Source organism: Capra hircus, chromosome 28 (assembly GCF_001704415.2).
Source record: "Capra hircus breed San Clemente chromosome 28, ASM170441v1, whole genome shotgun sequence".
Lineage (NCBI taxonomy): Eukaryota > Metazoa > Chordata > Mammalia > Artiodactyla > Bovidae > Capra > Capra hircus.
The window spans coordinates 6521913-6548425 of NC_030835.1; the positions used below are offsets into that span (position 1 = coordinate 6521913).

General features: G+C 54.4%; 1 protein-coding gene across 1 annotated transcript; it reads right to left on the reverse strand.

Annotated features, from left to right (window-relative positions):
* On the reverse strand, nucleotides 1474-24658 carry CDHR1 (cadherin related family member 1). Its single transcript, XM_018042644.1, has 17 exons — nucleotides 24543-24658; nucleotides 23938-24033; nucleotides 23038-23183; nucleotides 22196-22246; nucleotides 20948-21037; nucleotides 19671-19757; nucleotides 17993-18109; nucleotides 16776-16919; nucleotides 14794-14872; nucleotides 13339-13439; nucleotides 10344-10547; nucleotides 9604-9756; nucleotides 7739-7903; nucleotides 7255-7322; nucleotides 6495-6723; nucleotides 4672-4929; nucleotides 1474-3865 (listed from the first exon to the last, which is right to left on the reverse strand). The coding sequence occupies exons 1-17, from the start codon at nucleotides 24595-24597 to the stop codon at nucleotides 3305-3307; spliced, it is 2604 nt and encodes an 867-aa protein (XP_017898133.1). The 5' UTR covers nucleotides 24598-24658; the 3' UTR covers nucleotides 1474-3304.

Consider the following 26513-nt stretch of genomic DNA (forward strand, 5'->3'; position numbering starts at 1 on the left):
AACTCCCTGGGCAGGTGAATGCTCAAACTCAGGCTGCAGGGCTGCAAAGGTCACAGATGTGGAGTCTGCCCACCCTCCTCCACTTCCTACTGGCCCACTCTTCTCTCTTCTCCTAGTACCTGGGAGAGGTTTCCAGGCCCATCAGAGGGTGGAAAACATCCTGGAAGTCAGGATGAGCAGAAGAAGCCCTCCCCTCTGGGTATGATGCTCTAGCATGGGGACCATCAGCTGTCCTCAAATGCCCTCGTGTACAGCTAAGAATAGCACCTGCCTCCTGAGCTCGCATCAGCAGAAACAAAGCTGCGGCAGGTGCTTTGCATAGATTAGCTCTTGTCATCCTCATAGCGGTGTTTTCACTATGTACTGATGAGGAATATGAGGTCCCTGGGGGCTTTGGTGTCTGGCCCCAAGTCACACTTAGGTGGCAGAACCCGGATTCAGACTCAGGGCTGTCAGACTGTAAAGCACAATGTTATTTCATATAATTAGAAAGTCTGAGCTCAACCACAGGAAAGAAACACACTGTTCTACAGACTCCTTGGAGACCCAAGAGTGGGACAGCCTGCCCCATCTCTCACCCTGCCTCGCAGCTCTTTACCTTGAGGTGTAGCATTGTGCTTGCCCAGTGTGGCTGGCCAGGCACTCCCTTGCCCCGGCTCCCGCCCCATTCCCTGCAGTGGCATTGGCCCACACTCACTCCCACTGGTCTGGGGTCTCCTCCGGTGCCACCACCTTTGCGGGTCCCTTACGGGTCCACCGTATCTTCCTCCTCTTTCTCAGCACGACTTGGGCTGGCAATGAGGCTCTCTGCCCATACTTTCCAGCACAAGAGTTGCTCACATGCCTAGTTTCCAAGATTGACTCTGCCTTGGTTCAAGTTCCCGGGCTTGTCCTGGAGCTCCACTCTCCACCCTTGGGCCCTGATGCTCTCCTGGGCTTCCAGCCCAGGGCCACTGTCCCAGAGACGACACTGATTCCATGTGTGGGCTTCCATGCCCACACCTGCCCTCTCTGAGCTGGGCTTGGATAATTAGTGCTAGCTCCAGACCCTATTCCTCCCCAGGCAGCCCAGCTGGGGCTTGTCCTGCTTGAGAGAAAAGCCCCATCCAGGCCAGGATCTACTCAGGTAGACAAGCCCCACAAATGCGTTGCTGTTGGAGATGTATGCATGGCAATTTGGAAAAACTTTCGCAGCCTCCTACAGTCAGGTCTGGGGGTTGGGGGATGGACCCGGTAAAAGAACCAAGGGGCAGCCCTGATCTTGGCTATCAGGAAGATTGGCCTCTACAAGTCAGCTAACACTGATGTTGGACAGGGATCCAGAGGGACCTCCCTGGTGGTCTAGTGTTTAAGACTCTCTGTTCTCATGCAGGGGCACAGGTGTGATCTCTGGCTGGGAAACTAAGATCCTGCATGCTGCAGGAGTGGCAGAATTTTTTTTTTTAAAAAGGCAGGGAGCTGGAGGTCAGGTTGGCTTTTGGTTAACAGATTTTATTGATCATTTACAAAAAAGGTTGACCACATGCAAGTTGTAAGGATGCTGCACTCTCTGTGAAGGGCAAACATGATCCAACCTAGTCTTGAAACCCATACCCACTTGTTGAGACTGGGCTCCTAGTTTGTTAGAGCCCAGCTGTTAATACACCCTGGGTTGCGGACCGCAGAAACCCCAGCAAGGAGCCTGCACACCAGCTCATCTGAGTAACACCTCCACACACCAACTCGGAAATCAATAAAACCATATTTGCATACAATCTGTGGTTAAATTCACACACATCCTAGAGGGGTTATGAGTGAGTGGAGTGAAATGCAAGGAACTGTTCTGTTTCTCTCTCTAGGCACATATCTGTATTTCTTCTTGGCAAGTGTCCTTAAAGTCGGATGGAACTTCTTTCATTAAATGAAGCTTGCACGTCGTCTCTGTTGGGGGCGGTGGTCACAAGCGGAGGAGGTGCAGTCCGATTAGAGGGACTCGCTATGGAGCCCTGAGCCCTCAAACCAGGTTCTTGCCGCCAAACGTCTGTGACCTCTGGCAATCACTCTCCCTCTTGGGAACTCGTTTTCGTCATCTTGGCAAGATGGAGCTTTGGCTGGCTGTGCGGCCCAGCTCTGGTTCTTTCTGACAATGGCTGGCCTGGGCTACATGGGGGATGTAGCTGGGGGGAGGTGGAAGGGAAGCTACGGCATGGTCCAGCTCCAGCCATCTTGGATCAGTGGCAGCACCCTACCCCTAGCACAGCGCCCCCTGTGGGTGCTTTGCAGAACAGCTGGGAGGCTCCTAATACTTCGTGGAAGAGCTGCACCCAGGAGAACTGGCCAGGGGGAAAATACTTCCTATTCGTGCTGCTTTGCACTTGGTTAAAGCCCTCATCACTACTACTTGTTTTTATCCTCATCCCAGATCTGTGAATGAATAAGGCTGATTCACGTTCTTCATTTTCCAGATGAGAAAGAGGATGAGCCTTCCCAAGGTTATCACATGTGAGCAGAAGAGCTGGATAAAAACAGAAGTCTCCCCAGATCTCAGCCCTGCTCTGTCTCCTCAAGGACTTCTAGTGGGACAGCTCCTGAGGGTACCTGTTGCTCCTGAGGATGTCTCTGGGGCAACCAGCTTGGCTCCAGCCATCTCTGGGCCCAGGGCAGCCCTGGCTGGGGGAGGGCTCACTCCCACAGAGTCCATCTTATGCCTCTGTGTCCCTGGTCCTGAGGGGGCATAGCAGGGGCTCACAGTCTCTGCCCAGACCCCATCCTCCACCTTCCAATGGGTTTTAGGCGCAGGCCCACAGTCGACAAGAGTTCTCAACACGTCCTCGCCCTCTGGCTGCGTTTGGTTTCCCACAGCCTGCAAGGTTCACTGACCCTCAGCCTTAGTCAGCCCCTGAGCCTTTTTCTGCTCCTGCTTTTAGCTGGAGGCTTCAGGATCCAGGTGCTGGTCAACCTTGTCACATGTGGCCAGGGCTCTGCTCCTGAACTAAGAAAGCTGGGGCCCCAGCAGGACCCAAGCGACACTGTGAGGTCTGGAGTTGGAGAATAGGAGACATCAATCTGGCTCCTTGTTGCTGCCCAGCCTCTGCTGCACGGGGAGCGTTGCACATGTGCCGAGGAGCTGGGTGATGGGGAAGTGTTTCCCAATTGCGGTCATAGCCAGAGGGAGAAATCCTTTGCCCAAGGCATTGTCCAGAGCCCTGGTTATGGGGGTTACACCATTGTACAAAACAGGGGTGACCCTAAGGAGCAGAGTTGAGGAGCGTGGCCCAGGTATCAGGGCAACTGGAGTGGGGAGAGAGGGGCCACAGGACACAGTCTAGAAGTAAGCTTTGCTATGTAGATTCTTCTTCTCGAACTTTTGCCTGAGCTCAGAGACTAGAGCTGACTGGACGGGGCTTCCCACGGCCTTGCGTTTCGCCACGGCCCTGGGTTTTGGTGATGGTTGCTGGGGTTGCTGAGGGCCAAGTGAGCCAGAGACAGTAGGCACGGTCCAGGGGGCCTGGCCCATGCTGGGTGCCGTGCTGGGTGGTGGAGGGGGAGCGGGGGCTTGGGGGGGTGGTGTGCTTCCACGGCTGTTGTTGTTGCAGTTCTCATTGGGAGGAGCCTCTTTGAGCACAAACTTGTCAGCGGCCTTGGTCCTTCGGAACTTAAGCCATTCAATGCGGATGCTGTGGGGTGCAGGGCTGGGCCGCTTGCGGAGAACTCGCCGCACCGGCTGGACCTTGTTGGACTTCTTGTTGCGCCAGAAGGTGGCGGTGGAGATGAGGACGGTTAAGGCCACAATGATGGCCATAATGCCAGCCAGCACGCCCACAGCCTTCATGGGGTTCTCTTTGGTCTGCATCAGGAAGGCGGCCATGGGGCCTCGGGACAGCATCTAGAAGAGAGGTGCCTTCAGCCACTCCTGCCTGGAGCCCACAGGACAGAGCAGGGGCCCTGAGCTCCCTTAGGCCAGATGGTTTTTAAGCTTTCTGGGGTCAGTCGTGCCCTAGAGAATCTGATGAGAACTATGGGCTTTACTCCAGGGGAAAAAAAAAAAACCACACAGAAAAAATACAGTGCAGGCTGGATTGGATGAAGAACTATATTAGCTGGCACTGCTTCCCTTTGATGGGGGTGGGGGGTTCACGTCTGCCCAAGTATATTAGGAACCTCTTAAGGGATGACTTCCTGCCAGACACTGAGCTGAGAACCACACATGATTTTACTTCTGCCTTTCAACACGCATGTGAAGGAGGCGTCGTGAGTCCCATTTCACAGGAAGGGGAAAGACTTAGCAAAGTCACATTGCTACAAAGGTTGAAACCAGTATTTCGACCTGATGTCAAAGCCTGTACGTTGGATGGCACAGGTAGTCTCTGTGAGCACGGGGTGGGTGTCTTTGGAGGAAGGTGGTCTTTCTCGCCACAGACTTCCCTGGTGGCTCAGACAGTAAAGCGTCTGTCTACAACGTGGGAGACCTGGGTTTGAGCCCTGGGTTGGGAAGATCCCCTGGAGAAGGAAATGGCAATCCACTCCAGTACTATTGCCTGGACAATCCCATGGACAGAGGAGCCTGGTAGGCTACAGTCTGTGGGGTTGCAGAGTCAGACACGACTGAGCAACTTCACTTTCTCTCTGGCCACGTTACAGGGAGGCCTGAGCTGGCCTCTGACCAACCCTCCACGTGGGCTTCGTACTCACCTCAGTGTCTACGATGTCAATCTTGAGCAAGGCCGTGGTGCTGAAGGACGGGGAGCCCCGGTCCTTGGCCTGCACCTCTAGGGACCACGTGCGGTCCCCGCTGGGCGTGATGTTGTGCAGGGCATCCAGGGATCGGATGGAGTTCTTGAGCCAGATCTCCCCTGTGTGTGTATTGATGTCGAACACATTGGCCGGCTCTGCGTGGGTGATGGAATAGTCCAGTAGGTTGTTGGGCTCTTCTGCGTCCTGGTCTGTGGCCTGTGCACAGGGAGGGATAGGCGGAGCTGGGCTCTGAGGGTCATATTTGTGTCCCCTGGCTGAACTGACAGGTCATATGCAGTTTGCTGGGTTGGTGGGAAATGGTCCTAATCCTGTTTTGAGTGAATGGAACTGGAAGAACTGAATGAGCCAAGGTCTGCGCTTGGCTATATATGTGTGCTGTTAATCTCAGAACAAGCCTAGTCAAGTCAGTACCGCTAAGAAACAAAAAGCCTGGAGGCTGAGTGTCTTGCGTAAGGATGGAGAGGGAGAAGGAGGGGAGCTGGGTCCAGAGTCAAGCCTGCTGGGTTTCGGGGTTCATGCTTTCTCCGTGTTGGGAAGGCAGAGCAGTGGAGGAGCAGTGCTGTGAAAGCAGGCAGGCAGCTGGGTGAGCTCAGGCCAACCAAACGTGCAGCCTGCCCGAGCCTCCGTTTCTTCATCTGTAAAGTGGCAATAATGTCTTCTTTCTCAGAGGTTAATTCTGGGTGGAGGTGGGCATGGGGGTGTACAGTGAAAGTGAAAAGTGAAAGTGTTAGTCTCTAAGTCACGTCCAGTTCTTTGTGACCCATGTCCATTCTTTGCGGTCCCATGGACTGTAGCCTGCCAGGCTCCTCTGTCCATAGAATTCTCCAGGCAAGAATAGTGGAGTGGGGTGCCATTCCCTTCTCCAGGGGATCTTCTTAATCCAGGGATCAAACCCGGATCTCCTTCATTGCAGGCAAATTCTTCACTATCTGAACCAGTAGGGGTATATAAAGTACCTTAAAAATCATTGCCTATTTCAGGAGTCCAAGATATTTGAAAAGAAATCCTTAAGCCACAGTGCCACTTGCAGCTGCAGGAACAAAGTTTTTTTTTTGGTCTAAGAATGATGGGCATTTAGACACCGGCGCCAGGCTGACACCTGGCCAGTGACATACCAGGGGTAGGTAGAGCAAGGACAGAGAGGAAGGGAGTGGGCGTTTCTGGGGCAACAGCCAGGCTGCCGGTGTGGGGGTTGCTGGTGGCTGCCGGGGGGAGCAGGGAGGAGTTAGCCACAGTGACTCCAGAAGTGCCAGGTCCAGGATGGCCAGAGTCAGGGTCTCACACAGAGCCTGGCATTGTCATGTGGTTGGTGCCCACAGAGGGGCGAGGCCAGCCTTCAGTCAATGGTGAGAGGGTGGAGGGGCCCGGCAGGCAGCAGCATCTCCAGCGAGGTCCTGGGCATCTGGCTAGCAGCTCCCGGATACAGCAGCTGGACGCTGGGCCGCCTGCTGAGCTGAGTCGTGGCTTCTAGCCTGTCGGATACTCACATGGGGAAATGCCGTGGGACCAAAGCTTGAAGGGAGGGTCCCCATGGGGCTCTAGCCAGAAGCATACACAAGCTGCCAGCATCAGGCCCACAGATCCTCTCGGACAGTACTGGACGGGTGCCTGGCTCCCACAGTGTGCCCGAGATACTAAGGAGGAAGCTACCTAAGCCCGCTGGGGCGGGGCAGGGAGAGGACAGGCTCCAAGGGCCCTGGAGTTGGCCAAGTGCACAGTGACCAAGCCGTGACGACATCTCAGCTAATTTTGAAGCTCACCTCAATTTTCACTGGGCTCCCCAGCACCATTATCTTCTCCTGGACGCTCTTTCCAAACTGGGGGTAGTGGTCATTGACATCCAGCAGCGTGATGAACACCTCGGCCAGGCTGTACCTGCCCTCCATGTCCTCCGCCTTCACGTAGAAGTTGTACCTGGCAGTGCCCTCAGCGTCCAGGCTGGCCCAGGGCTGGGTGTAGATGATCCCAGAGGACGGGTGGATCAGGAAGCTGCCGGGCACAGAGAGTGCAGCAAGGGTGTGCCGAAGCATGCACACGTGTGCACACACGTGCCTGCAGTAAGGAGCCGCCTCCAAGAAGAAGCAGCGATGCGTTGGGCAGCTTCTCGGAGCATCTCGTCTATTCCTCTCCACATCCTCACAGTCTGACTCAGGGAGGCAGGCCCACTCATCTACTTACTATCAATATGGAACTTCACCCGAGTCACAGCCCTTCCCTCTCCTCCCATGACCTGCCTCTCTCTAGCTCAGCACTGCTTGCCTGGCCCCGGAGGCCATGAGCCCCAGCTCCAGGTTGTGGTGATGACCTTACTTCTCTCAGACTCACCTCCTCAGGTGTATGCCCACACCTCTGCCTCGGGCTCTCTACAGCTGCCCTTCATTGCCGGCCCCCAGGCTCACCTCCCCAGCCCAGGTGCCGTTCGGCCCAGGCTCCTCCTGACCTCAGCACAGATCCTCCTCCCCCACTCAGCCTCCCAAACCCCTTGCCCAAGGCCCTGCCTGGGTTTCTGGATTTACTCACAGGTCTGCCCCAGATCCATAAATGGAGTACTTGACTTCACCCCAGGGCCCTGTGTCTGGATCCACGGCCTGGAAGAGAGAAAGCTCCCAGTGGCCCTGGCCCCATTGTCAGGGCATGTTGGCAGCTCTTGCTTTCAATGGCCACACAAGGATTTGGGTGGGGTGGGAGGGTTGCCCAGCTGGGGAGAACTGCAGGCCTGCTCTGGAGCCCTAGTTTCGCCTCAGGTCTAAAGCATTGGAGGAACCAGATCTGGAAGGCCTTCTACTTCTCATTACATGCCCTCACTATCATCCTGTGAGGTGCTGTTATGCCCATTGTACAGAATAAAAACTGAGGCTCAGAGAGGGCGCATAGATTGTCCAAGGACACAGCCAATGAATGTGGGTTTATCAAACAGGAGCCCAGGTTTGTCTGACTTCACAAGGGCCCCCTTCAGTGGGGCTCACAACCCCACCCCCAGTCCCTGGGGCAGCCCCCAACCCACTGTAACAGCCAACACGTTGGAGCCCCCGGGGGCGTTCTCGGGGATCCTGGCAACGTAGTAGTGGGAGGTGAACTTGGGGACGTTGTCATTGGTATCCAGGAGCTGGATCACGACATCCGCCGTGGAGCTGAACTTCTCTGGGGTGCTCACTTCAATGGCGAGGAGCTGGGGAAGGAAGGAAAAGGAAGACTTGTCTGGATGGCAGTTGCTCTGCAGAGAGCCTGTCACATCCTGTCTCAGTATCACCCCGGCACCCACCGGCCTTGCCTCCCATTTTTTCTGCTGCCAGCCAGCTATTCCTGCCGCCACCTGCAGGGGGCACCTCTAAGGCAAACATCATCCCCCCGCCCCACCGCCCCCCAGCAACTGACCGCAATGCCTGGTTCCTTATAGTTGCCATTTGCATTGGAACCAGTTTCTTTTGCTCCATTGGTTTGTATATATATATATATATATATTTTGCTTTCAATTTAAAGCAGTTTTGCTTCATAATATAATTTAATATCTGTTAGAGCAAATTCTTGCCTCATACTCTTTTTTCCCCAAATTCCCTGATTATTCTTATCGGTTTGTTTCTCCAGATAAAAGCCAGTATAATTGTGTCAAGTTCCCTACATCCTCCCCTAAGGAAATTTTGGGTAAGACTTAATTGAAGTGGCATTGGATTCTTTATTAACCTGATGAGAATTTGCATTTTTGAACAGGGTTTGTCTTTATATTTCTCTCCTTCTTTTATCTTTTTGTTAAATTTGTACATTTTTTGATATTTGTATGCTCGAATCTTGTTATGGTAACTCTTAGGAATTTTATCTGTTAGTTGTTCTTATAAAAGTGATCTCTAATTCCATTATTCTCATTGCTATTTTTTTGGAATGCAGGAAAATTATTAGATTTTGTGACCTATCTTGGTAATCCATCATGTTAGCAACTTTGCAGTATCTAACAATGTTTTGATCATTTCTTTTAGATTTTTCTAAGCAAGCAATCACATCATCTAAAAACAAGGATAACTTTATCTCTTCCTTTCTAATGATTGTACCTTTTATTTCCTTTCTTATTTAGGAAAAACATTTAATTCTAGGAACAGTGTTAAACAATACTGGTAAGAGCAGGTATCCGCGTTTTGTTCATGACTTCAAAGAATGCTTTTAAAATTTCACTTTCATTGGTTGATTGATTGAAGTATAGTTGATTAACAATGTTGTATAGAATTTCACTTTTAAGTATGATGCTATCAATATGCATGCATGTATAATTATAATTATAACAATTTAAATTAATATCAGCAAAGTACTTTTTCTTTTTATTAATATTGGGTTGGTCAAAAAGTTTGTTTGCATTTTTCCACAACATCCAACATCTTATGGAAAATTCCAAATGAACTTTTGGGTCAACCCCCATATTTATTTACATATTTATGTAAATATACATTAACTTTATGTGTTTATCATTTTGAATAATTCCAAATACAAAGGAACTTTTCTCATGCTTTGCTAAAGTTTTTAACAGAACAATTGGCATGTCGAGTGCAAACAAGAAAACATCTCTCCTGATGATCAAAGAGTTTTTTCTCTCAGTCTGTTCACATGGCACATTACATGGGTGGTTTTTCTTTGGACCACCCTCCTCCTTGCATTCCTGGGGAGAGTTGTAGTTAGACACTGGAGCTCAGTGAGGCTGCGGAGTAGAGGGGAGCTCTTGTATCATACTTTTCCTCTCCCCACTGCTCCCCAAGTCCGAAGGAGGAGCAGAGGGAAAGAGTAGGGCTAGGAGGGCTAGGGGGTGACGACAGACCTCTCAAGGATGAACCTAGGTACTACTGTGACACCCCTCCCCCGTTCAAGGTAGTGCACAGCGTCACTTACCTTGAAGGTCAACACTTTAAACTTTTCAAAGTCAATGGCAGCTGAGTTCTCCACAATGATCGTGACTTGGGCTTCATTCAGGACCGTCTGCGGGACCACTCGGAAGATGCCCCCAGGTCCCACCAGCCGCAAGTTGAATTTGGCATTGGCTCCCTGGGCAACGGTTTGGAGAGCGGAAACAGGGAAGATGAATGAGAATAAACCATTATAGAGTCGTGCTGTGCAAGGGGACTTTGCATGCCCTTGACCCTGGGAGGTAAGCATTCTTAGGAGAGCTGACCAACAATCAGACAAGTTGAGTGAACTACGAGGCAGAAGCAAGCACAGAAAGCCCAGCCCTGCGCTGGGCACAGGAGGCAACAGGACACGTTCACAGCATCTGGAGGGTCAGACCCAGAGGTGCTTTCACCTTTTAAGGCCTCATGCATGGCTTGCAGGACGTCATAGCCCAGCCAGGGCTTGAACCCTGGGCAATGGCCCCGAAAGCCGGGAAAACTTCCAGAGGTGCTTTTTTCCGACTTGCTTTTCTTTTTGATTGATTGTGAATATCTTTAGGCCATGCAGCTGGTCTCTGATTACCTACGCTCCCTCCTCTCTCTCTTGGTTATCCACTCTTGCCTCATTCCTTTTGTGACCCTCCAGCCCCGGTGACATCAGCAGGAAAGGTTCAGGCAGGCTCAGCTTTGGGCCTCGGTCCCCAGCGGTTTGCAGAAAGACAGGTGGAGGGCAGGACCACAAACCTGGTCTGAGTCATTGACGGTGATCTTGAGGCCCCGAAGGATCTCCCCCTGGGGCGGGTGCTCATACATGGACAGCTCAAATCTGTTCTGGGGTCCACTCTCCCCATAGAATGTTGGTGGATGGTTGTTGAGGTCCACGATCCGGATGGTGACCGGCACCATGGCCTGGGCAGCTGGAGTCCCTGCAGAGCTGACCTCAGTCACCTGGGTGGGGGACAGGTGGCAATGGCTGTGTGGCAGGCTGACTCCAACATGGCCCAATGATCCCTGCTTCTTGGTATCTATGCCCTCATGTAATCTCCTCTTTACTTAAAAAAAAGAAAATTTATTTGTACCAGGTCTTAGTCAAGGCATGTGGGATCTAGTTCCCTGATCAGCGATTGAACCCTGGGCCCCCTGCACTGGGAGCATGGAATCTTAGCCACTGGCCCACCAGAGAAGTCCCTGTAATCTCCTCTTTTTGAGTGTGGCTTGGCCTAGGGACCTGCTTCAAACTGATAGAAAATAGCGGAGGTGATGAACTATCATTTTGTGATTAGATTAGATCATAACTTCGGTCTTTTAGCAGAGCAGACAGCTCTGTTGACAGCTTCTCTGATGTTTCGAGGAACTAATGACGATCGCCAGTCAACAGCTGGAGAGGAACCGCGGTTCTTAGTCCACCAGCCCGAGGGGAAGTAAGTCCCGCCAATAACCATGTGAGCCCAGAAGCTCATCCTCCCTTGTTGGGCCTTCAAGTGAGAACCCGGTCTTGGCTGAATGTCTGTCGGCAGCCACGTGAGAGACCTTGAACCTGAGGACCCAGCGAAGCTGACCCTAGATTCCTGCCCACAGCAACTGCAGTGTTTAAATGTGTGTTGTTTTCAGACAATAAGTTTGTGGTAATACATTACAACAGTCCTAGGAAACTAGCACAGATGAGGCGGGAGGGGTCAGGTGGTCACCGGGGGTCACACAGCTGGACTAGAAGATGTGTCTGATCCCTTAGTTAGCGCTCTCTCCACCGCATCATACCGCCCTCTTCTTGTAGCCAGACATAGGGTCAGACCCTAGCTTTGCCATACTCTGCCCTTGTGTCCACTTGCCAGGGGGAGGCTGCAGGGAAGACAGGTGTGGTGAGGCAGCAGTGGCTGACTAACGCAGCCTGCAAGCCGGGGCTGAGTGTCCACAGGTGCCTCATGGGCATGTGGCAAATAGCACATGAGGCCTGGAAGGGCTTCCTCCCCCCTTCCTATAAGCAGGCTCTGGCCTTCAACTTACCGTCCTCTAATCACCCTCCCAGACTCCACTCTGTCATATACCAGCTGCTTCATAACTCTTCTTTTTAATAATTAAGAAATATTTATTTATTTATTTTTGGCCACATCCCAAGGCATTCGGAACTTCCCTGACCAGGGATGGAACCCATGACCCCTGCATGGGAAGGGTGGAGTCCCCACCGCTGGGCCAGCAGGGAAGTCCCACTCTTCTTTTCTAGAACTTATTCCTCCACCTCCTTTTCGCTCCTCCCACTCAGCTGTCGGCCTGTCCCCAAGTCAGACGCTTCACGCCGATCCCCACACTGCACGTGGCACGGCCACTCTCCCTCACCCTCCAGCGTGCTCCGTCCCCTCGGCTAATGCGACTCCACACTGCAGGTTGGCCTTGACCCCATCTCTCCTTCACCTGCTCCTCCCCCTCCCTCCCTCTTGGTCGGGGTGCTCCAGCAGTGGTGTTCCCAGCTAGTGGTGCCTCTCTCCGCGCCGCCCTCCTCTGGGTGGTCTCATTCCCTCCTAGCCTTTCACAGCTACCTGCACGTGGATGTTGTCTGAAGCTCAAACCTGCACTCTCAGGTGTGGATTTTCAACTTGAATGTCCCCGAGGCACCAAAACGCATCATGCCTGTCCTATTCAACTTGCCTCCCTCCTGGGTTTCTGATGGTGAGGATCTACACCGGCTTCTTCCCTCCCTCTCCTCTCCCTGACCCCTCACAGCCACGTTCTGTGGTGTCTGCCTCCTTCATAGTTCGCAGCCTGTCCATGTTTCCCATCCCACCTTCCCTCACCCCCACGGGCCCTTGCCATCTACCACCTGGGCTGATGAGTCTGCTGCCCTGCTCCTCATCTGATTCCCTTCAAACCCGAGTTGGGACCAGGGTTTTCAGATGCCAGGCCGGGACTAGTGCCAGAATCACCTGGGAGCTCGAAACATGCAGAGTGCTGGGTTTCCCCCAGATACACTGCATTCCTATCCCCCGTAGTGGGCCCTGGAAATCTTTGTTTGCCAAGCTCTCTGAATCTGAGAATCCCTCTAGTTTAGTGAGCAGTCAGAGTGAGCTTTTACAAGACTCTGATCCTGTTCAAAGCCTTTCCACGGCTCTTCACTGCTCTTGGGCAGGACTAGCTATATAGTTTGCAGGCTCAGTGAAAAATGAAACGAGCTGGCCCCTTGTTAGAAAATTGCTAAGAATTTCAAGACAGCAAGAGCAAAGCATTAAGCCCAGCACGAAGCACGTCCAATTGCGGTCCCTGCGTAATCACACAGGTTGCATGGACACAAAGCTGGCCCCGTTGCAGGAAAAGTCCATACCTGTATTGAGAGCCTTTGCTCCTCTGTCCCCCAACTTGGGGTCCAACTGTTTCTCCATTACAGGCTGATGTGGACTCCTGGCTCAGGTCCCACTTGCTCCTCATTGTCGCCCTGGTATATCACGTGCTTTCACCCCCAGCCTTGGCTCACTAAGCTTCCCTCGCTTGCAATGCCTCCGCCTGCCCCAACCAACCAATGCTCCCCACACCTCTCTGCTTCCCGGGTCCTACCTACGTTCGAGGCACTGCTGCTCCCACCCTCCCTTCTCTGCCTTGTCCCAGCTCCCCACACCAGCTGCCACCTCTTGCAGGTGTTCCCTGAAACAATGTCTAGATCCTCCCCCTGACCATGGGCCCTGAGGGGTAAGGAGTGGGGGGCCAGGGTCTTATCACCTTTGGTGGAGAAGGCCAAAATCGAGGGAGGTACCTGTACATGCAGCTCATACACCTCTCTCCGGAGCTGGGAAGGGCTCTGCGTCACGGAGATGGCTCCAGATGTCTCATTAATTTCAAAGGCTCCATCACTTCCTGTCACAGAGAGATGTGCCCTGCAGTTCTGTACAAGGCCACACGGTGGCGCAGGGGAGTTGTGCCAGGCCTCACAGGGTATTTCATTCAAGTCTCCTGTACCTCTGTGTCTTGCCAGTGAGGAAGCTGAGCTCAGAGGGGCTCAGTAACTTGTCTTAGGCTACACGGTGAGCGCAGAGCTGGGGCTTCAAGTCACTACTTTCCGGCTCCCAGGTTCCCTAGTGTTTTGCTTCTCTCATGCATGCATGTGTGGGTAGGTGTGATGGAAAGAGAAAGGAGAAAAAAGAGGTACAAAGGGAGGGAGATAAGAAAAGGGGGAGGGAGGAGTGAAAATAATGGAAAGAAGGAAGAGAAAGACTGGAGGAGGAGAAGGAGAGGCAAGAAGATGGGCGGGGAGACGGGGTGGGCTGGGTGCTTGGTAGGTGTGTGCAGGCTTGCAGCTGTGGAGGGGAGGGAAGGCAGTCAGGGGTCTGAGTGCCTGGGCGAGAAGCCTGTCTGTGACGGTGGGCACGTGTGCACGTGTGTGAGCTGCTGGAAGGGGAGTGTGCAGCAGGCATGTCCCAGGGACAGGGTCAGAGGAAGTGATGGTATCTGAGTGAGGGCATGGAGACGTGTGCACGTGTGTGAGCTGCTGGAAGGGGAGTGTGCAGCAGGCATGTCCCCGGGACAGGGTCAGAGGAAGTGATGGTATCTGAGTGAGGGCATGGAGATGTGTGCACGTGTGTGGGGCCAGGCACCAGGTGTGGTGGCCCCTGGAGGGTGCCGGCTACTGAGGGCTGAAGAGCCCTCCCTGAGCTGGCTCCTCCTGCTCAGTTGTTGCCCAATTGTGGAAGGAGGCAGCAGACTCAAGCCCAATGGGAACTTGGGATGATTTAGCTTCTTGGAGCCTCAGTTTTCTCATCTATACACAGGGTGAGTATTAGGGACACCCTGAATCATCACTGTATTTAATTCACTTAATTCAATAATATGCTCTAAGCCAAAACATTTAAAGGAATGAGAAAAAACCATAGCAATTTAGAGTGTAAGAAAGCTTGCCACCCTTTCCTATCATGAGCATACACCCATGAGTGTGTGGGAACATGGCCTGGCGCTGCCTGTGTTGCGTTCAGTAATGCCACTGCCCCTCCCTACCCAAAGCGCCGCTCCCTGTTACTGGAAACAACGACAAGCAGGGCCAAGAGCAGATGCCCAACGAGACGAGCTGCCTCCTGGAGGGACCCAGCCTCTACTCTCCACGCACCTTGTCCTTCTGGCCTATAGATGAGGAAACTGGGACCCAGAGAGACTGGGGATCTCACCCTGCCCACCCAGGATTGTGTACCTACAGCCCAGCAATGCGCCCCAGACTCACCATTCACCAGACTGTAGAGAACGCGGTTGGGTTTGCCCCGATCTCCATCCATGGCAACCACCGTCAAGACCTCTGAGCCCTGGGAGGAACAGAAGCAGCTGACTGAGGCCAACGTTGGGGGTGGGGGGGTGCTGGGGTTCTCCCTTCCCCAGATGCTGCTCCCGTCACAGAGGGGAGGGGCCACCACACTCGAGAGTCAGGCCTCTGCCAGGCCCCATCCTTGCTCGGCAGGAAGCTCATAGTCCCCTGGCCTCCCAGGGCTGGAGGGACAGCCTGCGCCCTGCTGCTTGCCTGCCATGTGGGTTGGCACGTAGCTGCCCAGGGACACTGAGGGCTCCCGCCTGGGCCTCCTCCTCACACGTCTTACACGCCTCCCTCCCCACACACCACCCTCAGGCCTCACCTCTCTTGCCCCCCCTCCAGCCTCACACCCGCTGCCTCTTCTGTCTCTGGCCTTCAAAGGGGCCTGAAGGGAGAGCCGGGAGAGGGGCCAGGCAGAGGGGGTCCAGTGCAAAGTCCAGGAACTAGGATTTTGTCCTGTGGCTGCAGGGGCTGCTTGAAGAGTTTGGGAAGCTGTCTCAACTGACAAGCCCTGTTCAAGCCCTGCCTGCCACCCTCTCCTGACCTCCCTACGCAGACCCTTCACCCCAGAGGCCTACCCATGCTCATGGCTGCTTCCTGACTGTCCTCTCCCCCCATTCCTAGCACCTCTTTCCCCCTTAGCTCCTCAGCAGGACATTCTGGGCCTCCCCTTGCTCTGCCCTATGGCCCCCATGGGGGAAGCCCAGCCTTTCTCTCTCCCTCTCTATGTCCATCTCCACCACTCAACTTGCAACTTCTGGAAAGGTGGTTTCTCAGCTTGGACCCAGCACAGGGGTGGTGCTCAGGAGGTGTTGGAAATAATCAGAAACTGGGGAAGTGAGACTAGAGGATGCAATTCCATTCCACAGAGAGTTCTGGAACTGCAGCCAGCTACTCCAGTGCTCTTGCCTGGAAAATCCCATGGGCGGAGGAGCCTGGTAGGCTGCAGTCCACGGGGTCGCTAAGAGTCGGACACAACTGAGCAAATTCACTTTCACTTTTCACTTTTATGCATTAGAGAAGGAAATGGCAACCCGCTCCTTTGTTCTTGCCTGGAGAATCCCAGGGACGGGGGAGCCTGGTAGGCTGCCATCTATGGGGTAGCACAGAGTCGGACACGACTGAAGTGACTTAGCTTAGCTCATGGTCTGGTTGGGGGGCATAGTAACACACGGGTGCACCATAGAGGGGAAAGTGGCACCTGGGCTGAGTTGAGAAAGACGAGGGGCATCGTGCCCATGGGCACATGTCAGGCGAAGGCAAAATAGTGGGGTGGGGAGACAGGCTGGGCTGAGTAAAGGACGTTGCTGGCTCCTGGGTGGAGGGCAGGCCGGCCCTCGGATGCCAGGCCCAGGGCTGGAAATTGAGAGACCAAAAGGGGCAGAGGCTGAAGACAGCCTTTGACCTGGGCCTGCATGTGATGTCTGACAAGGGTGATTCAGCAGCAAACTGCGGGAGAACCACTGGCCCAAGGGGCCTCAGGCTACTGGCTTGGAGGAAAGGAAGCAAAACTTTGGCGCCTCACCTCCTGTACAAGGTGCAGGAAAGGCCCCCTCTAAACCAAACCATCAGCTCTCCTCCCAGCCTCTCTTCACAGCCCTTTTGCAGGGCTGACACTTGCAGCCAGGCTGGGGGAAGTGTGGATGAGTGAAGACATGCCTGGCACAGCCCTGGCACCCAAGAGGTGCTCCACACACGAGCAGCTTCCTCTTCCCCCTTACACTTCCCAGTGCAAAATGGCCTGTGTGCGGCCTGAGTCAGTGAATCCAGAACTGGCCTCCATGTGAGGTGAGCGAGCCTGGGCTGAGCCTAGCCATCTCCACCGGGGGACCCTTGGGCAGTGCAAAGGACAGGGTGGGAGGGATCTGGAGGTGCATGGGTTGAGGGGTGCAGCTACCCACCGGAAGGGTGTCCTCGTACACATAGCCATAGTAGGGCGTGCCCACGAAGACAGGGGCCATGTCCTGCACGTCCTCCACGTTGACCGTGACCTCGGTGGTGGCTGAGAGCACCACGTCGGCCCCTCGCAGCTTTCCCCCGCCATCCTGCAGAAGAATCAGAGAGGGAAGAGAGGTTGGGCTCCAGAGTCGAGCAGACTCCCATGGAATCTGGCTCCTGCCACTGACTGGCCTCGAGGCCAGCGGCCCACCCTGTTTCTGTGGGCTTCTATGCCACTTAGAGATAATTTTCCCCCTTTTACGGGTGTTAGGAAAATTAAATGAGATAATGCATGAAGGTCTTCAGCCAGTGCGCAGCAGGTGCTCAAAAGCGTTCCTTTGGAAAAAAGGGTTAGTTAGGTTTCTCTCCAGGGAAATCATCTCTGAAGAGGAGCAGAGGAGGAGAGGGTCAGAGCCAAAATCTCTCCGCCCAGCCACAAAGTCTCCTGAGAATCTTCAAAGAATATGAGGTGGACCCATGCCTGAGGGTACATCATGGAAGTGTGCACCCACCAAGCCAGCCCTCACGGGGTAACTGGCAGGCAGGGCTGGCTCAGGCCTCCCAACGTAGACTGAGGGGGCTGCCCTGTGGCCTATATGGCCAGCAGGGACTTTCCTGGAGAAGAAAACCAGGGGCTTAGAAGGAAGGCTGGGGTTTTCTGCCCTTGAGGGGAAGAGCAGTCACTTCATTTGAGCACCTGCTGAGCTGCAAACCCTACACCACACACTTTAGAAATATGAGGAATTTAGTCAAGTTTTGGGGTTGGCAGATGAGGAAATTGAGGCTCAGAGTGGGTAACTGGTCACACAGAGAGGCAGAGGCAGGTTGGGCGAGCCTGGACAGAGAAACGGAGGTGCCCAAAGGCCAGGCTGTGTGGGATGTGAGGGCGTGGCCACTGGGCCTACAGAGGGGAGGCTGGCCGGTCAGTCCTGAGGGGCGGACGCCCTCTCCTGGGAGGGAATATGCCCTCTCCGGCTCACAGACACCAGCGTCCCCGAAGAATATGTCTGTCCGGCAGGGTCCGCTCAACACAGATCCCGAGCAGCGGCAGCCCCACTCCCGCCTCCGTGGCACCGTCTGTCCCCTCCATCATAGAACCTAACTGCTCCCATCCAAGGGCAGCTTCCCCCGATGGAGGCTGAGGACTGCCAGGATGCTCCCAGTCCTCCCTTCCTGTTACCTTGGCAACCACAGTGAGGAAGTGGGCCCGGGCCTTCTCGAAGTCCAGGGTGGCCCCGGCCTGGAGGCGCAGCACCCCGCTGTGGCGGTCCACGGAGAACTCGGAGGGGTGTGGATTCTGTAAGAGCGAGGGCAGGCTGGGCCTTGGGGCAGGGCCCAGGCCAGCCCCAGGAGCACCCGCTCTGCTTACTGAAAGGGAGTCTTCACCACCCTTTGTCACAGGAACTATGACCTAGGGGCTGAGGTGCAACTTCAGGGCACTCAGGCTTTCCTGTCGGCAGAGTCCCCCTTCCTGGAGCTCAGGCCTTCCCCTCCCCCTCCCTCAGTCCAGCCAAGAGGTTCCAGCAGGGCCTCAGGTTTTCTCTTGGCCTCAGCTGGAAAACAACTGGGCCCAGCTCGGGGCTAAACTCTGGCCCAGAGTTCCCAGGTGGAAACCTCAGCAGCATGCTCTAACCTAGAGGAGGTGTGGACTGAAAGCCGTAGAGACAGAGAGAACCTTCAGGATCTTCCAGCCCCACCATTAAGTGACTGTGGGTCAGCCAGGCAGCATCTGGGTGGGGGTGGGGAAGGTCAGGTGGGGACAGGAGATGATCTCTGATCTGAAGACGGGGTCACTGTGGGTCAAGAGCTGCTGCTGGAGCTTCTCATGGGTTTAACCCTCACAACGGGCTTCGCAGGAGGCACTAGTGGTAAAGAACCCGCCTGCCAGTGCAAGAGATGTGAGAGACCCAGGTTCAGTCCCTGGTTCAGGAAGACCCCCTGGAGGAGGGCATGGCAACCCACGCCAGGATTCTTGTCTGGAAAATCCCATGGACAGAGGAGCCTGGCGGGCTACAGCCCACGGGGTTGCAGTGAAGCGACTTGGCACGCACACACACAGTCCTCACGATCCAATGAGGGTGTGCTTTCATCTTTCCTCACAATCCAGTGAGGGTGTGCTTTCATCTTTCCCACTCGGTGTGTGAGGAAGCTGATCAGGGAAAGTCACATAATGGCTGAACCCCTGTGCGGGGGAGGTGGTGGGATCTCTCCAGAACCCGTGGAGCCCAGGGGGGGTTTCCAGGGTTTCTAACCACTGAGCTACACTACCTTGAAAATTGTGAAAGCAAGAGATTAAAAGTGGAGGGAAGAGGAGGAGCTGCGGAAACAGCAGCTGTGGCGGGAGGGCAGTGGGTCCTGGAGGAGCTGGCGGGGAGGCAGGAGACATGGGGTGGGGTCTCTGCCTTTAACAGAGTGCATTGGATGGACAAGGGCGGGGAGGGGGTGTCACTGCTCTGCTCCTCCTGAGAGCTGCCTCCCCTTCCCTTTTTCCTCTTGACAATTCTAGGCCCAGACAGGTTTCTTTTACTCTGTGTGGGTACCAAATGCCCAGGTCATCTCCTGGGGAAGGGACTGGCCGGTGGTGAGGTGAGGGTCCTGAAATCTGGGGAAAGGAAGGCAGGTCAACTTAACGGGAGCCAGGATGTGCCAGTCAGGGGAAGATGGCTTCTGCTCAGGCCAGTCTCGGGTCCCCGCTTGGTCCCACATCTGAGTGAACTGAGACCTCGCTGGAATCGGACGCACCATCTCTGATCATCTTTGGGAATCGCTGAGGCACGGACCTGATGGATGGCGGTGGAGGCCACCCAGGTGTCCCCACCAGCCCAGGCCCTGGCTGTTTCCTGAGCGCCCCACCTTACCTTCAGGAAGTAGGTGACGCTCCCTGCAGAGCCGGTGTCCCTGTCCACTGCACGGACCCTGGCGAGACTGCTCCCAGAAGGTGTGTCCTGCGGGGCCACAGCCACAGAGGGTCAGTCCCAGGAGCCGTGACAGGAGCTCAGGGAGCTGGGGTGTGGGGGCATGGGAAGGTGGGGTCGGGGGAGTGAGGCCTAAAGACAGGTGAAAGGCGGTCACTGACCCAGGGAGCAGGAACAGGAGCAGGGGCCTTGGTGGAGGAGACTCTGGAGTCCAAGTTGGGTCAGGAGAGGGGGAACAAACAAACATCCTCCATCCGAAAACAGCTTCAGGCAAAGAGCAAAGAAAAATATAGGGCTCCCAACAGATGGAGCTTTTAAATATGAAATGACTGGAAATAGTTAATAAATAAGGGCGTATTCAGTATCACCAGGGCTCACACACCTGCAGCTTAGAGCCAAAAAGGATAGCTTTCTCCTACTGAGTTAGCAGACATTTAAAACTGCAAGAATCCCCAGTGTGGACCAGGAACCAGGACACATACCCTTTCCCACATTCCAGGGTAAAGGCAAACAGGTTCCATTCTGGAAAATCAATCTGACAACGCCTCACATGTACCCATACTTTGACCTAGCAATTTCAAATCATTCCCATTAGAGAAAAGGAACTTTTAAGTTCAGAGTTTGATGTTTCTTATGATGGCAACAATTTAAAGCACCTTTAATATCCAGACATAAAGGAACAGTTTAGTAAATGCTGGAATGTGCTATTAAAGGAAAGCTATTAAAATGTTAGGTACCCCAACTTCACGATTACAACTTCACGCTTATGTTATAATTTAAGTGAAAGAGACTGCAGAAAGCATATGTTTAGCAGTCACAACTATGTAAAACAAACGGAAAACAAGAATCACAGGACTGACGAGAAGGAAATAGCCCCAAATTTAACAATGTTGTCTCAAGCTGGAGGGATTAAGAGTGGCTTTTTAAACTCTTTATATTTCTACTTTTCTGTATATTTCACACTTTCACAATAAGAGTACACTAAAATTCTAATGGAAAATGGTATATAAACGTTCCTTTGGAATAATAATGAATGTATGAGGGGATGGCAATGGAGGTGAGGGGGAGGACACAGAGGGGAGGGGTGAGGTTAGTGAGTGATGGAGGGGCTCTTCCCTCCAGTGCCCGGCTCCTCTTGGCCAGGTCACAGGTCAGTCCAGAGGACAGGCCACAGGTCTGGGTGGGAGAGCATCAGCACTGCTTGGGGGCCCCTCGCTCACCTCAGGAACCTGGACAACGTAGGGCTCCTGGATAAACCTGGGCGCCTCATCATTGGCATCAGTAACCAGGATCGTGACTTTTTCTGCCACCTGCAAAGAGGCAAAGGGGACAGGAGTTGGGAGAGTGAGGCCTTCTGATAAAGGAGAATGTCCTCTACCAGCCCAGGTGCAGTCTCTGCCCCCCCTCCTTCCCTTCCCTTCCTCTTCCTTCCCTCTTTCGTCATTCATGAAGCGCATACTATTATTAAGCAACTACTTGATGCCAAGCACTGTGCTCTGTCTGACGGTGTGAAATTTGCAGGGTGGAGTGGTGGGCAAAGATCAGCATGTACAAGCGTGTTATCATTCAGCCTGACAACAGCGACATGCTGGCCGCTGAGGGCAAGGGCCTGCACCGCACGACTCTGGGGGCACTGTGCACCCCAACCTAGCTAAAGGCACCGGTCTAGGCGGCTGCATCCGGAGGCTCAGAGAAGGGGCGTCTGACCCAGCCTAGTGGAGGACACCAGGGGGGCCTGGGAAGCAAGCCATTTGTGGGTGAGAGGGAAAAGGGGGTGGAAGGTATGTCAGGAAGAAGCACGGGCAAAAGGCAAAGTGAAAGGCCTGGTGAGCTCAGAGAACAGAACGGAAGCAGATTTAGGGCTAGACAGTAGGTAGGGCGAATGTGGGAGAGAAGGTGGTTGAGGCTGAGGGTGTTCCGAATGCCAGTCTGAAACTAGGACTCCATCCCGAGAGTAGTGGGGAGCAGCTGGCAGCATCTTCTGAGCCGGGGGACTGTGGCCAGGCAGGACTGTGTTGCACAGTGGTGGCTTCAGACTGGGGTCTGGGAGCCTTGGAGGGAGGGGAGCCCCTGGGATTATCTGAGAAGCACTAAAAAGAGGTTGGTGAAAGTGGAGGCTGTGTAGGAAGGGGCAAGGAGGAGGGATGCATGCCTAGGTATTCAGCCTGTGCGATGAGGATGGAGCCAAGAGCCAGGCTGGAGGAGAGGGAGCAGACGGGAGGATACAGGAGGGGAGGGGAGGTACTGCTTGAGGAATGTGGGGGTGCTCCGTCAGAAGGGCAGCAGGCAGGTCTATCTCTTCCCGCTCTCTGCCTTCCGTCCCCTCTCTCCTATAAGCTTACTGGGGCAGATCTTGTTGGACTTCAGCTGGGAGCCCCCACCCCCAGCCCCTGGGGGAGGGCATAGTGCTCAGACCCAGGGAGAGGCTGGGGGCGGGGGAGTGGTTGCTGGCTGCAGTGTGCACTCACCAGGTTCAGCCCATCGGAAATGCTGATAATGGCTTCAATCTCATCTTCCCTCTGTGAAGCACAAGGGCAGAGTGAGGATCCGGGAGTCGGAGGTGCCCTGAGGACCCCGAAGCTGGGCACATCAGAGGGGCCCTGGAGCAGGGCGGGGTGGCCAAAAGCTTCCTCCACTACCTCTGGCCATGGTCATGCTTGAGACCTGGTTTGGGATTTAACCCATCAAGAGTTCTCATAAACTCAGGGGGCTTGGGTGCCAACAGAATCTGCACCCTCCTGCTAGAACGAGGAGAGTTGCCAACTGGTGTGCTGGAGGATGCAGGAAGGGGTTTTTCATCCTTTTAAAAATGTTCCCCTTTCTCCCTTTCATCTCTGCTGCACTGCTCTGTATCCTACGGTTCCTCAGAGATCCAGGTCTGTGGTGTCTCAAACTCTCCCCAGGACATGGTGGGGCCTCAGTGAGGAAGGGTGTCGAGGTCACCGGTCCTGCCCTGGGTTGACAGGCTGGGGCAGTGCCATCGCACCTCCTTTGCTGTGTCCCCACCGTTTCCTTTCTCTGGGCTGGGGGGGTCTGCTGGCAGCACCCACAGCTGGGGTCCCGGCAGCTGGCTCACCTGCCTGGCATGGGGTCTCACAAGAGAAACACAGCCTGTCCCCCGCAGGCTCAGCGCACACAGAGGGACGTACTTTTACGCAAGTCAGACCTGCCCTTAAAACCAGCCCTGATCTGCTGGCTGAATTTTCTGTGACTTATGAGACCTCTCCAAGGATGCTCTTGAGGGAAACTTCCAGCCCACCGAGGTCCGTCTGCACACCTGGCAGGCAACGCTCCTCCCAGGTCCCCGTACCTCTCTGTCCAGCTCTTCAATCAGGGTGATGTTTCCCAAATTGGGGTCAACTGAAAAGACGCTTCTAGCGCTGGGGTTAAAGCTGATGTGGTAGGAGACAGGGTCTCCCTCGGGGTCTGTTCCATTCAGGGTGTACACGTGAGAGCCTGGAAGAAGACAGAGGAGACACGCTGAGCACTGGCGGATGCCCTCTCTTCCTCTTTATTCTTCCCGACTATCAGTTAGCAGGTGTAGCCACTGCTTTACAGATTGTAATCCAGACTACAGACTACAGAGGGCTTCAGGGCTGCTGGGTTTAACTCTAGGGTCTCTGCCTGGAGCCAAGACTGGAGATGGGGGAGGAGGGAGAAGGGAGGAATCACTAAGGTGGAGCACTGTTCCCCAAGCTTGGACTAGTTCTTCAGAGAATTCTCAGCAGGTGCTCCTTTTACACGCGCGTCCTTATTCTCAGGGCTCTGCCCATCCAGTGAAGGAGAGGAAGTGCGAATCTCCCTCCTCCTCCCCGGTCTCTGCAGATTCCAGTGAACTCATTGTTTTGGGCCGTTTTAAAGCCTAGCGCCCTGGGGCTCTGGAAGTAAGTGCTTTGTTCAAGGTCATAAATACAGAGGGTCAGGAGCCCCGGATCTGGGGACCTCCGCCTGCCTCTTGGGGCAGGTCACGTCTCTGGGCCGGCGGCTGGATCTCTAGAACTGCCCAGGCTCGGGTCTCCACGACTGCGTGGAGACCTTTCCCGCTACAGCCCCGGGGGATTCAGAGCGCTAACGGGGCGCCGGGGAGCGCCTGCCGCCTGGCGCTCGGCCTCTCGATAGGTTCGGAGGAGTCACGGGTTCGGTCCCTGTGTCCGGGGGAACGTGGGCCGCTCCTTTGGGAGACGGCGGGGCAGGCGCCAGGGCTACTCACCCACCGGCGTGTCCTCCGGGAGGCTGAACAGGGCCATGTTTCCGTTGGTGCTGCCCGCCCCGTTGTCGAAGAAGTGGGGGGCGAAGTTGGCCTGAGCTAGGGAGAGAGCCCAGAACAGAGGACAGCTGGGAGCGCCGAGGGGCAGCTCCGCACCCGCTGGTCGCGCTGTCTGGCCCCACAGGCGGGCAGGCTCCCCTCCCCGACCCCCGCGCACCCACGAGGTCCCGCGGCTACCACCTCCCGTGCGCTCGGACTGGGCTGCACCTGTCAGGGACGCGCACCATCTGGGCTGTCTGGAACCTAGGCAGCGGCCGATTTCAGCCTCATCGGTGGGCAGACTGGGAAACCGCGACCCAGAGAGGGACAGGTCCCTGGCCAAGGTCACAGGGGGAGTGGGGACGCCCTCCCGCAGCCCCCAGTGCAGCCGCCAAAGCTGCTTCTGAAGAAGCAAAGAACAGCCAGGGTCCCCGTTCCCCGCGCCCAGTCCCCGTCCCCAGCCCCACTCTGGAAGCGAGCGGTCCAGCACTGTCCCTAGGTCCACCTGGGTGGAGCTGGCACCCGTTTCTCGTCCCCATCGGGGCCAGCTGCACCCTGCGGCCACTCACCCAGGCTGAGGAACAGCATCCACAGGGCCAGGACGGCCGGCGGGCCGCGCCCCATGTCTCCGCGGGCGGGTGGCGCGGCTCCCCGCAGCCGAGGCCGGGCTCCGGAGCGTGGAGCATGCCCCGGGCGCACGGCGAGTGCAGAGCTGACGACCCTGGCGGCGGCGGCGGGAGGGGGCGCGGGCGGGAGTGCGAGGGCGCTAAGCGGATGACACAGCTCGGGTCGGCGCCTCTGCAGCCTCCTGCCTGCCTCCTAATGAGACCAATTAGTGGGTGCAGAGCTGAGGAGAACCGGCTCCCAGCAGGGGGCGAGGGCAGGGGGGCTGGAAGGGGGACCAGACTACCCTTCCTCCATCCCCCGGTAACAGACCCCCTCCATCTACTGTTAGCAAGAGTTAGGGATTCAGGCCAAGGAGAAGGTTAATGAGCAGTCCTAGAACGTTGGGCAATTTTTAGGCCCCATTAACCCAAACCTTTCTTGTTCAATCCCCTCTGGCTTGGCCCTGTGGCTGGAAAGATGCACTTTATTTATTTTTTGTAAAGTTATTACAGTAATTTTTATTTTATTGACATATAGTTGATGTACAATATTATATAAGGTATAGGTGTACTGATTACAAACAGGGAAAGGAGTACATCAAGGCTGTGTATTGTCACTCTGCTTATTTAACTTATATGCAGAGTACATCGGAGAAGGCAGTGGCACCCCACTCCAGTACTCTTGCCTGGAAAATCCCATGGATGGAGGAGCCTGGTAGGGTGCAGTCCATGGAGTTGCTAAGCGTCAGAGATGACTGAGTGACTTCACTTTCACTTTTCACTTTCATGCGTTGGAGAAGGAAATGGCAACCCACTCTAGTGTTCTTGCCTGGAGAATCCCAGGGACGGGGGAGCCTGGTGGGCTGCCATCTATGGGGTCGCACAGAGTTGGACATGAGTGAAGCAGCTTAGCAGCAGCAGCAGCAGAGTACATCATGAGAAATGCTGGGCTGGATGAAGCACAAGCTGGAATCAAGATTGCTGGGAGAAATATCAATAACCTCAGATGTGAGATGACACCACCCTTATGGCAGAAAGTGAAGAAGAACTGAAGAGCCTGTTGATGAAAGTGAAAGAGGAGAGTGAAAAAGTTGGCTTAAAGCTCCACATTCAGAAAACTAAGATCATGGCATCTGGTTCCATCACTTCATGGCAAATAGACAGGGAAACACTAGAAACAGTGGGAGATTTAATTTTGGGGGGCTCCAAAGTCACTGCAGATGGTGATTGCAGCCATGAAATTTAAAGATGCTTACTCCTTGGAAGAAAAGTTATGACCAACCTAGACGGCATATTAAAAAGCAGAGACATTACTTTGCCAACAAAGGTACATCTAGTCAAAGCAATGGTTTTTCCAGTGGTCGTGTATGGATGTAAGAGTTGGACTATAAAGAAAGCTGAGCACCGCAGAATTTATGCTCTTGAACTGTGTGGAGAAAATTCTTGAGAGTCCCTTGGACTGTAAGGAGCTCCAACCGGTCCATCCTGAAGAAAATCAGTCCTGAATATTCATTGGAAGGACTGATGCTGAAGCTGAAACTCCAATACTTCGGCCACCTGATGAGAAGAACTGACTCACTGGAAAAGACCCTGATGCTGGGAAAAATTGAAGGCAGGAGGAGAAGGGGAAGACAGAGGATGAGATGGTTGGATGGCATCACCGACTCAATGGACACGAGTTTAATAAATTCTGGGAGCTGGCAATGCACAGGGAAGCCTGGTGTGCTGCAGTTCATGGGGTTGCAAAGAGTCAGACACGACTGAGCGACTGAACTGAACTGATAGGTGAACAATATAGTGAGTCACAATTTTTAAAGTTATTTATGGTTATTATAAGATATTGGCTATATTCCTTATGTTGTACAATATTTTGTATCTAATAATTTGTACCTCTTAATTTCCTGCCGCTACATTGCCTACCCCCTCCTCTTTCCC